Source organism: Amblyomma americanum, chromosome 7 (genome assembly GCF_052857255.1).
Source record: "Amblyomma americanum isolate KBUSLIRL-KWMA chromosome 7, ASM5285725v1, whole genome shotgun sequence".
NCBI lineage: Eukaryota > Metazoa > Arthropoda > Arachnida > Ixodida > Ixodidae > Amblyomma > Amblyomma americanum.
The window spans coordinates 137,702,779-137,716,765 of record NC_135503.1 but is presented as its reverse complement, the minus strand read 5'-3'; the positions used below and the strand labels follow the sequence as shown (position 1 = coordinate 137,716,765).

The 13,987-nt window shown below is 46.8% G+C and overlaps 1 protein-coding gene across 4 annotated transcripts in view; it reads left to right on the top strand.

Moving 5' to 3' along the window:
• Positions 1 to 13,987, top strand: part of LOC144096606 (complement factor B-like) — a 227,044-nt gene that overhangs the window by 202,328 nt on the left and 10,729 nt on the right. For all 4 annotated transcript variants that reach the window (XM_077629415.1, XM_077629413.1, XM_077629416.1 and 1 more), the window contains 2 exons: positions 5,669 to 5,878; positions 12,167 to 12,240. In XM_077629415.1, the coding sequence (XP_077485541.1) occupies positions 5,669 to 5,878; positions 12,167 to 12,240 (284 nt within the window). The remainder of the gene's footprint in view (positions 1 to 5,668; positions 5,879 to 12,166; positions 12,241 to 13,987) is intronic.

Genomic DNA, 13,987 nt, shown 5'->3' with positions numbered 1-13,987 from the left:
ACTGTGAGACTCCCCTCCGAATCGCCAATGATATTTTCTCACTGGTGAACATCGCAAGTGGCACTCAAGAGGAAGTGGCATTGTCCGCTTTGCTCTAACATACGCAACGCACCATTTGCGCTCGTCATCTTCACGACATTACTGACTTTTTATATAGACCTGAGCTAATGGCTCACCATCTGGCGCAACCACGGCTCACCTGAATAAACTGAGGCCTTCGCTTATATATATGAGCATCAACGTACCTTGCTCCTACCTCAATGAGTATATAGGTCTCGATCACTTCGCCTCTTTGGGAGTGGACCACCGCGACCACAACGGAATCTGCGACCTTGGGGTCAGCAGCCGATCACCATAACCACTGAACCACTAAGCGGTCACCAGTTTCTAGTCAGCGCTTGTACGTGTCCTCTTTATGTTCGCTGCTTTCAGCGGACTGCAACAATATGGTGACTGAGAGTAAAGCGAGACTAGAGGAATGTGTAACCAGAAGTTGGTGACCATTTGAGCCATGCCAAAGTGTGCTTGCCGTAAAAGAAGGTTAAGAATACAGCGTAAATGCGAATCTGGAGAATGGCTGCCGTCAGAACCTCCCGCTGGCTGCTGTTTAAGGAGAACGGTCATCGTGGTTGGAGTGCATAGCAAAGGCGGAGGAATGCATAACTGCACGATAGTTACTACTCAAACCAGCCGAAGGATGAAAGGAACGTATGGCGAGTATGCAGGAATGCGTAACTGGAAGGCGCTTATCATGGAGAGAGGAGGGTACGGTGACTACGGAGGAATGTGCAACCGGAGGATGGTTGCCATGAAAGCCATTCGGAGGCTGGGTGCCATGGAAGGAGGAAAGAGATAGCGCACAGAGCGGACGAGTCTGTGTCCTGAAGATGGTTACCGCGAGAACCATCCGTAGGGTGGTTATGGAAGAAGGAAGGAATGGCTCGAGTAGAGGAAAGCCTCAAGCGGATAGCGGTTACTGTCGAAGGAGGATGTATAGGTGTCTAGAACGAAAGAATGTGGCACGCTCGGTATGCGTCTGCTGCTACGAGACTCGCTGCCAGACATCTTCAGCGGTGGGGACCCGGCCGCGCCTGGAGCTGCGGACTAGTGTCAAGCGCTAGTCGAAGAACGTCATTTATGCCTGTCGCTCTGAAATTCTTCACCATATGTAACAAATTTAAATCCTTCAACAGTTGTAGCTCAGCCGTCAATTACACACTCTGAACCGCCCTTGTTGGGCATCCTGTGAATGTTTTTTGTTACAACAATTAGTGAGCAAGCCTGCGAGAAGAATGCAGTCATTATTGCTATGTCATTTTTGAAACTGTACGCTAAGAAACTGAGCATAGCACTTCTGTTTCCGTATAGCGCGCGCTGACACTTCCTAAAGAATAGACCTGAGCAGCTTCGAGCAGCTCCGATCACTTCAACGAAGAGCAGAGAGAAGATACGGGAGCACAAAATTCAAGCTTCAAGGTTTGTTTTCTGCATGTTTAGGGCACAAGATTAGAAAACACTGGAATACAAAGCGAGGTCCTAAAGTCAGATACTCTGGACGGGACCTCCTTCGCTGCTCAACTTAGGAGATGCAAAGCGCACGCAGAAGAAAATCCAGCGCAGAATTCAAATCTTGCAGGCTGACCGTCGGAAGGCATACGGTGAATCACTAGATCCCCGAAATCTTCTCTCACGCATCTGGAGTGTGGTGCGTGGTTTACGAACATCTCACCAGCTCAACCATTCAAGTCTCTCGCACTTCACCAAGGACGTAGCGAAGCGGAGATTGGTGAAGATTTTTGCGCAAGAATAGCAGGTCCCAGGAACCCATCCAAAACTCTCTGAATGCTGCGAAGTGCCTAGATGTAGAGATTCGCGAGTGGACCTTCTTTTCTCCATAGAAGAACTTGACGCCGCCATGGCCGGTTGCAGACGATCTTCATCACCGGGGCCCGACGGAGTAACATACTCTGCACTTGCAAACCTTGGTCAGGAGGCTCGGTGTGTTCTTTTAGACCACTTCAACTCATCATGGTGTTCAGGCACAGTTCCGGACGCGTGGAAATTAAGTCGTCTGATTCCAGTTCTTAAACCCGGAAAATCGCCGTCTGACCTAGCATCGTACCGTCCAATCGCATTGGCTACTTGCGTGGGAAAACTAATAGAAAGCATGGTACTTACGCAAATTAAGTAGTATCTGGAGGGCTACCAAATACCCAGATGTAATGTTCAGGCTTCAGCGTGGACGTTCGTCTATTTATAGCGTGATTGGCCTGGTGTCATCAGTTCAACATCAGAAGCATCTGAAGCGCTTTACCGCGGCGTTGTTTCTGGGTGTTAAAGGGGCGTGTGATAACGTCACTCATCAAGCTATTTTGGGCTCTCTGGTAGCTGCAGAACTTGGTGGTCGCATGTTCTGCTGGATACGCAGTTATCTATCCAAATAGATAACTATTTATGCATACTGAAGACGGACCAACATATTCACATTTTACTTCCTGTGGGGCCCCACAGGGTGGAGTACTTAGCCCAACGCTTTTTAATCTTGCGCTTGGAGGCCTTATCGATGCACTACCACAGTCGGCGAGAGTCCCAGTCTATGCAGACGATATTTGTATCTGGGCACCAGGAGTTACGCGACTACACGTCCGAGCAACGCTTCAAAAGGCGGCAAGCCTTCTTACGGCCTACCTCTGCCTGCAAGACCTGGAGATTTCTACTGAAAAATGTTCCCTTGTTGCCCTTACACGCAAGAGGACGTCCATTAATTCTTAAGCAAAAATGGGTCACCAATAGCCTACGAAAGAAGCCATCGCTTCTTTGGAGTAATCATCGATCATAATCTGACATGCAGCCCACATGTCTCGTACATGAAAAGGCGACTGACATCGATCGTTCACGTTCTCTGCTTTCTCGGAGGGAAGTCATGGGGAGCATCATTGCAGTCGATGCTCCGGCTGTACACCGCATTATTCCTAAGATTCCTTCGCTACAGCATGCCTGCACAAGGAAATTTGAGGAAAACTAACATACGGTGTCTACCAAGTCTTCAAGCTCAGGCTCTGCGGGCGTGCCTAGGACTGCCAAAATGCGCGTCTGCAGCCACAAAAGTACTTATCGCTAAGGAGAATCCAGAGAATGCCTATGTTACAGTCGAAGCCTGGAGAGCGCATATTCGTCCCCTGTCTCGGATTCCCGCACACCATCTTGCCAGTCTTTCTGCTAGCCGGCCGAGTACATCGTTTGCGAAAATTATTGATGCCCATCGCGGCTTCCTACTAGCCTATTTTGTACCAGCCTCTAGACCGTCTTCTCCATTATGCAGTCTGCACCAACCTCGTATGCTTCTTTCCATACCGGGCATCAAAAAGAAGGGTGATTTATCGTCTACAGCATTAAGACAGACCACTCTAAAATATTTTCATGAGAAACACGGACACCGACTGCACGTATACACCGATAGCTCAGTGACACCTTCCAGTTCTTTGGGCTCCGTAGTCGTCCCCGTAAGTACCATAGTTAAGAAAGTAAAAACATCACACCGGACTCCATCGACTGGTGCAGAAGTTACTGCTATTCGTGTCGCCATTGAGCATATCAGTGAAGAAACACCCCAGCAATGGTCTGTTTTCACTGCTTCAAAAGCAGCCCTCAAAGCCTTACAATCTGCTCTTCGTCATGGGTCCCATGAACAACTTTTCGCGGAAATCCGAGAGCTCCACCACACAGCCATCACTAACGGGCACGATACTGTTTACCAATGGCTGCCAGGACACAGCGACATCGCAGGCAACCACCGCGCCGACGAGGCCGCGCGAACGGCTCACCATGAGGGCGAGTGTGTCCATCTCTATCTCGAGAGCCAACGAAGCGGGTAGGCTTAGGCTATTGTCGCGGGACATCACGCTTGCCGCGTGGAATTCAGGCAAATTCTCGCATTCCCGTTTTAAGATCTTGGACCCAGATCTGAAGTTTCGGGTTCCATCCAGCCTACCACGATGTGAAGCAACTTTGTTGTGTCGCCTGTGGCATGGTGTAGCTTTCACAAAGCATTACTCCTTCTTAATAGGTATGGCTGATAGCCTCGCATGTGCCATCTGTGGGCGTGATGAGACTATATCGACATCTTTGAGAATGCCCTGCCTACGGCGCCGAAAGGCCCACTGACAGAAACGACGACTCTAAGCCACTGGCCGCGGCGATCGTCGGCGCTGAAGGCCTCCAGGACACTGCTCCGATTTTGAGGACTTCTGGCCTGCATGACAGGCTGTGACTTTACTGAACGCTGTGACTTGGACAACGGGCGCGTTCTTCGTCACTTTCTTCGTCTAGTAAACATAGCAGTTAACACTCGTTACTTCAACGTCTTCCAGACGGTGACGGCCTTCTTTTTCTCCCCTCACCCCTTTCCCCCGTGCAGGGTAGCAAACTGGTTATTCTTCTGGCTAACCTAACTGCCTTTCCTCCTCCTCCTCCTCCTGAGCACTAATGCACAAGAATGCTGGTAGTTTTACGCTGGAATCTGTAGTCATCGCTCATTTGAGTCATCTTATAGCACCGTGATACAAGTGGAAGAAACAAGAGACGAACCGAGTGCTGTCTAACAACAGAAAAGATGCTCGCGTCGACTGCGACACGTGAGTGGTTTATTCCGTCCCGCTTTCCTGCGGTAAGACGTGCATCCGCCGAACAGCCCGCTGAACAATCCAGCGGCTGTTTGAACAGCGCAGCTCAGTAAAAGGTACATTTCTGTCTAACCTTGCTGTGCATTGCCGGATATGTAAGAATTGTTTCCCCCAGTTCGACAGGACAAATATCTTGTTCAGTCACCCAGATTTGACCTGCAGGGAGTCAGTTGAGGCGTTTCTGATAATACAGGAGTCAGACACATGTCTCGCTTCGCCTTCTATCAATCTCGCGGAAAAAAGATATTCGTGCTCTCGGGGAATGTGTGACGACCGAGGGATAGCAGGTGCTTGCCATGTATTATGATTGCTGGTTCGCTTTGTTAAGAGGATGCGATCCACCTCCCGCTGCGCGCTATCGCTATCGCGGTTACTGGTCGGTTTTTTTTGTTTTGGTTGTTGTGTTTGGTGCCTATATATCTAACCCTTCTGGAAATCAGTTGTTAGACAGCGCTCGTGTCGTCTCTTGTTTCTTCCAGTTCGTGCTGTGTATCCCGCTCCTATAAAATGAATCCGTTCCAACTTGCCCAGTGTTCTGTTTCATTTGATCGGCGTGCGCTTTTCTCAGCCAAATCATAGCTTCAGATGCTGTCTCTATGTTTCATGTCGAGGCACCTCCATGCAGCCATGGTGGTTAGAAGTAAAAGGCAAACGCTCATAACTTGAACGGCGCAAATAATCGATTTTGCAAAATGCCAACCAATCAATCGATAATGCATTTATAGGCCTGTGCGTACCGCGTCTAAATCCTCTGCGTCGCACTATTTGACCGCGCAGGTGTGGTTCTTTTATTTTTTAGTCTACACAGTCAGGACTGCATGCCTTATGCGTCAGTCTGTATCGGAGAAGAGACTTGTTAGATCAAGCTGCTACATTTTATTATTCGCCTGAAGAGCCTCATCGCAAAGAAAACCTATTGTCTACCATCACATGTCTTGATTTACAGGGAAGAAAATATGTCTGATGATGTATATTTCTCTCTGCAGAGGAAAACGGCAAGAATAGCTCCGTAAAACGAAAGACGGCCTTTGTCATTGGTTGGGGTGCCGACACCGCTAACAATCTAAAGTCCACGGACAGTCTGATGCAACTCAAGATGGAGATCGGCTCGCGAGATGAGTGCAACAAAAGCGTGCAGGGCCACCCGGGTAAAGTGTATCCTGAGCAAGGCCTGATATGCGCCAAATCGGTTAAAGGTAAGTTTGCCACCATTTCAAAGAGAACCAGGAGCTGGGTGAATTTCTTGCCAAGAAAACTCGCTGATTGCAGTGTCGATTACAATTGTCTACAGCGTTTGAGTGGTGCTGTCCGGGAGAAATAAAACGAAATTCTAAAGCAGGTATTGACATGTACTGCATATGCTTGCGTTGGAGAGCAGCCGAATACAACTGTGAACCGCACAGGCAGAAGCGACTTTCTCCTTGCAAAGCAGCTGCGAAATTATTTCACTTCATTTGCTCCACAGCACAGCGCTCGAACGCCCTAGACAAGTGTGATCCACTCTATACATCTGTAATAGAAAGCTGCCTTCATTGCCAGCGTTTTTCACACCAGTATTAGTCATGTACAAATTCGGAAGAATAGTTTAGCCACACTGAAAATTACCTCAAGCCGGTGTTTATTTGTCCCGACGCAATGCCTTGCCGATGCAATTTAACATATCCAACATACTTGTACTAAATATTTGTGAATTGTATAAATGCAAGACACTGTTGTGGACAAGTTGAAGGTAATGGCTCATTCTTCTGATATGTAAAAAAGTTTCTCGTTGATGACTTTTTACCGATCGCATAAAATAGTTAAGACTGCCACTAAAATCAGTGGAGAATGCTTGTGGCCGTACCTAAAAACTCATTCGGAAAAAAATGCAATGCCGCCGTCTGGTGATCGGCGGTTATATTGATAATTACAGTGAAATCTTGTAATATATGAAAACATTGAGGTTATAAAAGGTATACTGGTCAAAAATGCTTTTTTCAAGGCTTTTCTAGTACGATTAGTGCTAACAGTGCTGCTTGCTGGGCTAGTTGGTGTAACATTGTGTAACAAAAGTAAAAATAACGCTAATATTTACACAAACCACACAGAAAGACCAGGCAGGACGGGCGTTGACTCCAACAATGTTTATTGAAAGCCAAATTAGTGCATATATATTGCCCTAAGAAGGTGAACGCATGCACATTTCTTACATGATAAGAAAAAAACGAAAAGAAAACACACTCAGACAAAAACTACTCAATATCGCGTATTTTTTTAGCAATATATGCTCACTTTCTCGTAGGGAGATAGAAATGGTGCTGACGCACATGCCACCTCTTTCATTGATAAAAAAGGCTTCTGCCAGTTCGCGAGCTAATCTTTTTTTACTTCAAGATAGAATTTTGATCTCGTCAAATCGTGGTTCACAGTTTTTTTTTGTTTCTATCATTGCAAAAGCGGCAATGGGCGGGTAGGTTTTTGGACGAATCTGATGCGTTCCCTAACGGTCTTTTGTGTTCCCCAGCACGCTCGTTTACGCAGCGTCCAGTCTGACCGACCTACACCTTGCCGCATGTAAGGGGGATCTCGTAGACCACGCCCGTGGCACACCTTACGTAGGAATTCGAGTGCTTCTTCCCACACCCAGATGTAGCTTCCGCACTGCTGCTAACCTTGGGGCAAATCTTTGCCAATTTGCAGGGGGCGGAGGAGACCATGGGGACTCCGTACTTGTTGCCGACTCATTTTAAATTGTGGGACACCTTGTGAATATACGCTGTCACCACAGGTTGGGCTTCGCCGAAATCTTCCCGGCGTTGCCCCTTTGGCTTACCCTTAAGTTTCTGCAGCAGTGCCTCGGTCACGGCAGCCAGGACGTGGTCAGGGAACCCTGCTTTACGCAGTCTATTCACCTCACCCTGGAAGCTCGCCAGCATCATGTGAGGGGACGATTTGAGGAGTGCTGATTCCATAGAAAGGGTGGCAATAACCCTCTTAACAGTTTTTGATTGAGCCGAATCGAACGGTAAAAAATCTTTCTTGGCCCTAGGAAGGTAGCGCCAGCAAACACCCCCGTCCCCCAGCTTAATATTAAAGTCCAAAAATTGGAGTCAGTCCTGTTCAGGAAGCTCAAAATTGAAAGAGAGCCCCTTACCATGTTGTGAGAACATTTTTAAAATTTTCATGGCAGTCTCCTCATAGCGGCCTGTGTCATGTCGCTTTAAAATCACTAAAAAATCGTCAACATATCGAAAAATCTTTTAGGACAGTTCCGTCGTCTGTTAGTGATGCCAAAATGTTGTCAGTGGATGCGAGAAAAATGTTACATAAAACTAGCGCGACACATGAACCGTTGCAAATGCCCTGGCGTTGTAGGAACCGCCGGTTGTCAAACTGGATGAAGGTGGACTTAAGATAAAACTCTAAATGAGACAAAAGATTGTCAACGATCACCCCTGCCTTGTTTTGAAATGCAATAGTCCCGCATGATTCTATACATTGACGAACAGAAATGAACAGGTCACTATGGGGCACAGAGTAAAAAAGGTTTACAACATCTATAAAGAATGCGTAACCAATCAGCTTTTCCCTCTCCAACACGCCGGCTACATCGAAAGAATTTTTCGTAGAAAAGGGGTTGGACACGTGACGTATGTAACATTTTTCGCGCATCCATTGACAACATTTTGGCGTCACCAACTAACGATGGAATTGTCCTAAAGATTACTAGATATGTTGACGATTTTTTAGTGATTGTCAAGATGCATGACACAGGCCGCTACGAGGAGACTGCCATCAAAATTTTAGAAATGTTCGCACAACATGGGAAGGGGCTCTCTTTCACTTTTGAGCATCCTGAACAGAACTGCCTCCAGTTTTTGAACCTTAATATTAAGCTGGGGGACGGAAGTGTTTGCTGGCGCTACCATCCTATAGGACCAAGAAAGTTTTTTACCTTTTCATTCGCCTCAATCAAAAACTGTTAAGAGGGATATTGCCACCCTTTCAATGGAATCAGCACTCATCAAGTCGTGCTCTCACATGATGCGGCCGAGCTTACAGGGTGAGGTGAATAGACTGCGTAAAGCAGGGTTCTCTAACCACGTCTTGGCTGTCGTGACTGAGGCACTGCTCCAGAAACTTAAGGGTAAGCCAAAGGGGCAACGCCGGAAAGATTTTGGCGAAGCCCTACCTGTGGTGATAGCGTATATTCACAAGGTGCCCCACATTTTAAAATGAGTTGGCAACAAGCACGGAGTTCCTATGGTCTTCTCCGTCCGCTACAAATTGGCCAAGATGTGCCCCAACGTTAGCAGTGGTGCCAAAGCTACATCTGGGTGTGGAAAGAAGCCCTCGAAGCCCTACGTAAGGTGTGCCACGGGCGTGGTCTACGAGATTCCCCTTACATGTGGCAAGGTGTACGTCGGTCAGACGGGACGCTGCGTAAACGAGCGTGCTGGAGAGCACAAAAGGCCGTTAGGGAACGCATCAGATTCGTCCGAAACCCTACCCACCCATTGCCGCTCTTGCATTGATAGAAACAAAAAAAAACTGTGAACCACGCCTTGGCGAGATCAAAACTCTAAGTAAAGATAGATTACCTCGCGAGCTGGCAGAAGCCTTTTTTATCAATGAAAGAGGTGGCATGTGCGTCAGCACCATTTCTATCTCCCTACGAGAAAGTGAGCATACATTGCTAAAAAATACGCGATATTGAGTAGTTTTTTCCTTAGTGTGTTCTTTTCTTTTTCTTTTTTCTTATCATGTAAGAAATGCGCATGCGCTCACCTTCTTAGGGCTATTTATATATATGCAACATGTGGCTTTCAATAAACAAAGTTAAAGTCAGTGCCCGTCCTGTTTGGTCTTTCTGTGTGGTTTGTGTAAAATTTAGCGCTGTTTTTACTTTCGTTACGCGATTAGTACTTGCCGAAATCTTCTCCACAAATTTTTATCTAGTTGCGTTTGGCTCACTAGCGAACTATGTGCGTGGCAGCTTGCCTGCAGAACCTCCTTCCCTGCAAACAGCACCTGTCTCATGGTCTCGATCGCCGTGTACCTCTAGTGCAACAAGACAGAACAGGACACATTTTCAAAGGCACCCCTTCGTCGGCCCACTGATTGAAATTTCGCATCAGGTTTGATGACGACTCAATCACTGTAGGAACAGAGGTAGCATTGCCAAAACGCGCAATGTGTAACACGTTGCTCTACGTTCTAGCAAGTGGCCCTTCTTCCAAACATGTCACAATATAGAAAGTCTAGTATCAGACTATGAGAGCGCGCTCACTGAGTGCAAAATTGGCGGGCCTATACTGACACCTTCAGTTAAACCCCGCCCCTGCCATAAACTATGCGGACGCTGACGCAACACAAACCGCAACATTTTAAGTTTTCTTCTTCCAGAGGTGCCCGGCGAGTCACAAAACATTGTTGAGCTGCTAAAGTACAAGTTCTTGCCACTGGCCTTAGTTATAGAGAAGTAAAACAGTGTCATCGGCAATTGTCCATACTTGCAGCTGGTCTGTGTTACAGGTGTAGCGTTATAGGAATGTCATTCCGGGGCAAGTGACATCCACTTTGAAAGTTTTCGCAGCTGAAAATCTCACGTCTTGCTCCGTCCGGTAGTAACGTTATGCCGTTAAAGTGATGAGTCTAACTCAAGGCTGTTTTAGAGTGGACCCATTGAAAAATTATGAGTGGGTGTGCTACAAGTACTGCTGCTAATTGTTCCCCCTATCGAAGGAGGTGTGTCTAGAAGTGCGTTATCGCACGGAAAGGCGCGTTGCAAACACTTGAGACTTAAGTTATTTACAGTGAACAGCTAACAAAACGACAGTCCGAACTCTGACAGGCCGCGCATGGACCTCGCTCTGTGCACTAGAGGTTGTTGCTTGTGCTGGCCTCTTTTGGAGTGGCACATGCCCATAGTGGGGGATTCTCCGGGATGGGCTGCAAATTCAAAAAGGAGAGACAAGTTAACTTAGTTAAGTTAAGCAGTCAGTGGTTAACTTTTCAGGTAAAAGGGATAGAAGTTACAAAATTCTAGCTAAAAGAAAAATCTCCCTGACGCAATGATATCGTAATGGAGAAAATCTCACAATGATTTCAGAACATATCGCGCGGCGCTTGCACCTAACGACTGGAAAACCAGAGCACAAAGTGTAAGCATTAATCGAGCGAGAGGTATCTCTAAGCAAGTCCTTCGCAGAGAAACAAACTCCCGGCAAGAAAGAAGAAATTGATAAAGTGATTCAGTTTCACCACGTGACCCACAATGGTACGACACAGGAAACTCCGATCGGCATCAGTAAAGATTCAGTCCTGGTATTCTGCAGAGTGAGAGGGTCACGGTCACCTCGCCCTGCTGTGAGGTGCATAAGCAGACGCCCCAAAGGAATGCCAAGTGTTGAAATGGCGCTGTAAGAAGGAGACACTCATGGCTGAAGGAGTGTAGATACTGGAAACTTTGGCAGCGCGCTATCGTCGCGAGCTAAGTGTTTGGAAAGAACTCGACGCCAGGTCGACAAAGGACTCAACTTGCAGAAAATTCAGGAATATCGGCGATTTCAGAATCAAGGCACTACGTTGTAAGGCAATGACGTGAACCGCTGTCCACAGACTAGAAGCGGAGCCTAGTGTTACGGCATGAATATACCTACTGGGAACCGTAACTCCAGTGCTTTGTCCTCAGCGAACGCTCGCTGGTGAGAGGTGATATATACAGTTTTGCCGCCAGTGGGCACTTTAGTCTTTCTGTCCGCGGCATCCGCGGCAGCACTGAACGTGGCTACGTTCATGAATTCCGCGCTTGTGAGCGCTGCTGTCGTGGTGTCCAATCGCATAGTATCGTGCGATTTTGTTTATACTTCAAGGCCTCTTATCGGTGTACAATGAATGGTTTAGCGCACATATATACCAAACTTCATTGATTTTTACATTGGGATAACTGACATAAATTTGTAATTATCTAAACGCGGAAAAAGTTGAATGCATACCGTTCTGGCGCATAAAATTTTTCCAACAGAGGCAGAACTACGTGCATCGATATTTTGTTAGGATTACATCCAGTCTTTAGTTGCAAACCATTAAGTAACATAACATCAATTCACACTTTAGAGCTCAGCGCCATCAAATAATCAAAAGCTTAGCACCTCGACACACTAGGTTAAAACGAGAGGGTGTATTTTGACAATGAAGCGCAGTCCCTTGCTGTACTGCATTTGTGGCGATGTTAGTATTTCAAAGCTTACAATCATTTATGGTAATGTAATCGACAGTATTTGTACTGTTCTATCAAACCAATTTGCTGATTTTGTTTGCACAATTCATGGCGGCCTTGCTAACATTGATACTGATGCAACCAACGAAGATGAGTGAAGATGGAAAAACAGAGTAGCAAATAGCATAAAAGGTCAAACCAGCGTTACCTATATCGCTTTGCTGCTGTTTTGTCAAACTACCGGTACAGCTCCATTCAACCAGTGATTCCCTGTGAATTTCAGGAGACACATGCAATGGAGACAGCGGTGGTCCATTGATGGACGGAGTTAAGGACGAAGAGACCATTTGGACACAGGTGAGTCGCAGTGGCGTGCATAGCTCTCGCTGTTTCACCGCGCTGCATTATGCAATTAAAATGGCTTGAAGTCAGATAGAAAACATAGGGGCGGGGCCTCAGACACATCAACTTAAATGCGATCTCCATTAGGGAAAGCACAAAAATTGAACTATTCGAAGAGATTGGCGCCCGGCTAGTCGACGGTTCTATGCAATGAACAGGAAACGTTACGGCATTGACGAAAAACGTGTAATTATGTAACAGCTACACATGGTATATCTAAACACAATTCTTCAAGGTGGGAGTAGCGAAAACCTTTAACACTTTTCGCCACCACACGAGACTACGAAGTGACAACAGATGAACCGCAGGTATGCGGGTCCTCGAAGCGCATTCGCTGCCTGACCCACCTGCAGCAGATGCCAACACATTCCCGTCAGTCGTTACAACATACACCACCAATCTATATTTGCCACATATTCAGTATAGCCGATAGCGTTCACTCCCGCCTGTACAGGTTGTCTGCTTGTCCCTTTCTCAGCTTGGAGGAGCCTAATAGCAGGACGACCAAATGCTTAATGAAACCGGCTTTGAGAGCAAGCCATATACAGAAAAATTTCTAGTGCTTTCGATGCCGCAGGTGAGTAGTGAGATAGAAGATGTTCGTGATTAACATTTCATTAAGTAATGTCGTATTAGTGCTCATGGGCTCGTGGGCTATGCGAGTGTTCCACGCGAAAGCAGTCAGCCGAGTCTAAGATGGCGGTATCGTACTAGTGGACATAGTCGGAATAGAAGGCCGCAGTTCGCATGGATATGGTGTGTTGGGTGGTGTCTTCAGGTACCACTGCTACAGACACAGTGCGCCTCTAACTCCCAGGCATAGGTGATACGATCAGCGCCTCCACTGAAGATGGAATTAGTTTGCTACATACCATTTATCACATCGGAGCTAGATTGTGTCTGCGTAGGATTGAAAAGGGCCATTTTGGTATATAGAGAACAACTTGAAGTAGCTCAAGCAAGATATGTTCAGTCTTTACCAGAATTCCAAAAAATATCTGCGTGATCATTACGAATGCAGATTGCGTGTCTGACAGCAATTAGGGATTCAGATTCATTTCTTCGCTTCTTGTCTGGAACAAGACGCAACTGACCCATCACTTACCTGCCCGCTTTTCTTACCAACACATACCCGTGGCCTGAAACAAATTGACAATTTTTCTTTGTAGTGCTCATCTGGTCACAAGTGTGTAGAAATTTACACAAATGTTGAAATTGCCGTGACACACTACTTACTGCCGGAAAGCTGGGCGGTTTGATTATTTTACACACATATTATCCTAGATGTCTGAGATGAATGCTAGCAAGAAAAGGTATAAGTATTCATTTGCACAGCATTGTTTCTCTGCTTAGGTTTTATAACCTATACTAACCTGTGATAAATCTACAATCCAAACTTTTTTATCAGTCCGGATCAGTCCTTTAGAGGTGACAGGGTGCTGTTGGCTGGCATTGTTGATTACATGACGGGCAGGAAAGAAGGAGCGCGACGTTGTGAGGGGTGCCAGAGGGGTGTGGCCATTCGCATTGGTGTCTGCGGCTGTGAGTAACCGGTGGCGGGCTGTGTGCGGATGGCCGCTGGTGTCTCTATTTCTGCGACATCCACTGCGATCTTCCTGCGTATACACAAGCTTGAGGCCGCCCCTTGTGGGGATTCCATTGTTTGGAGGGCTTTGATTTGGCCAAGACTTCAGTAATAGCC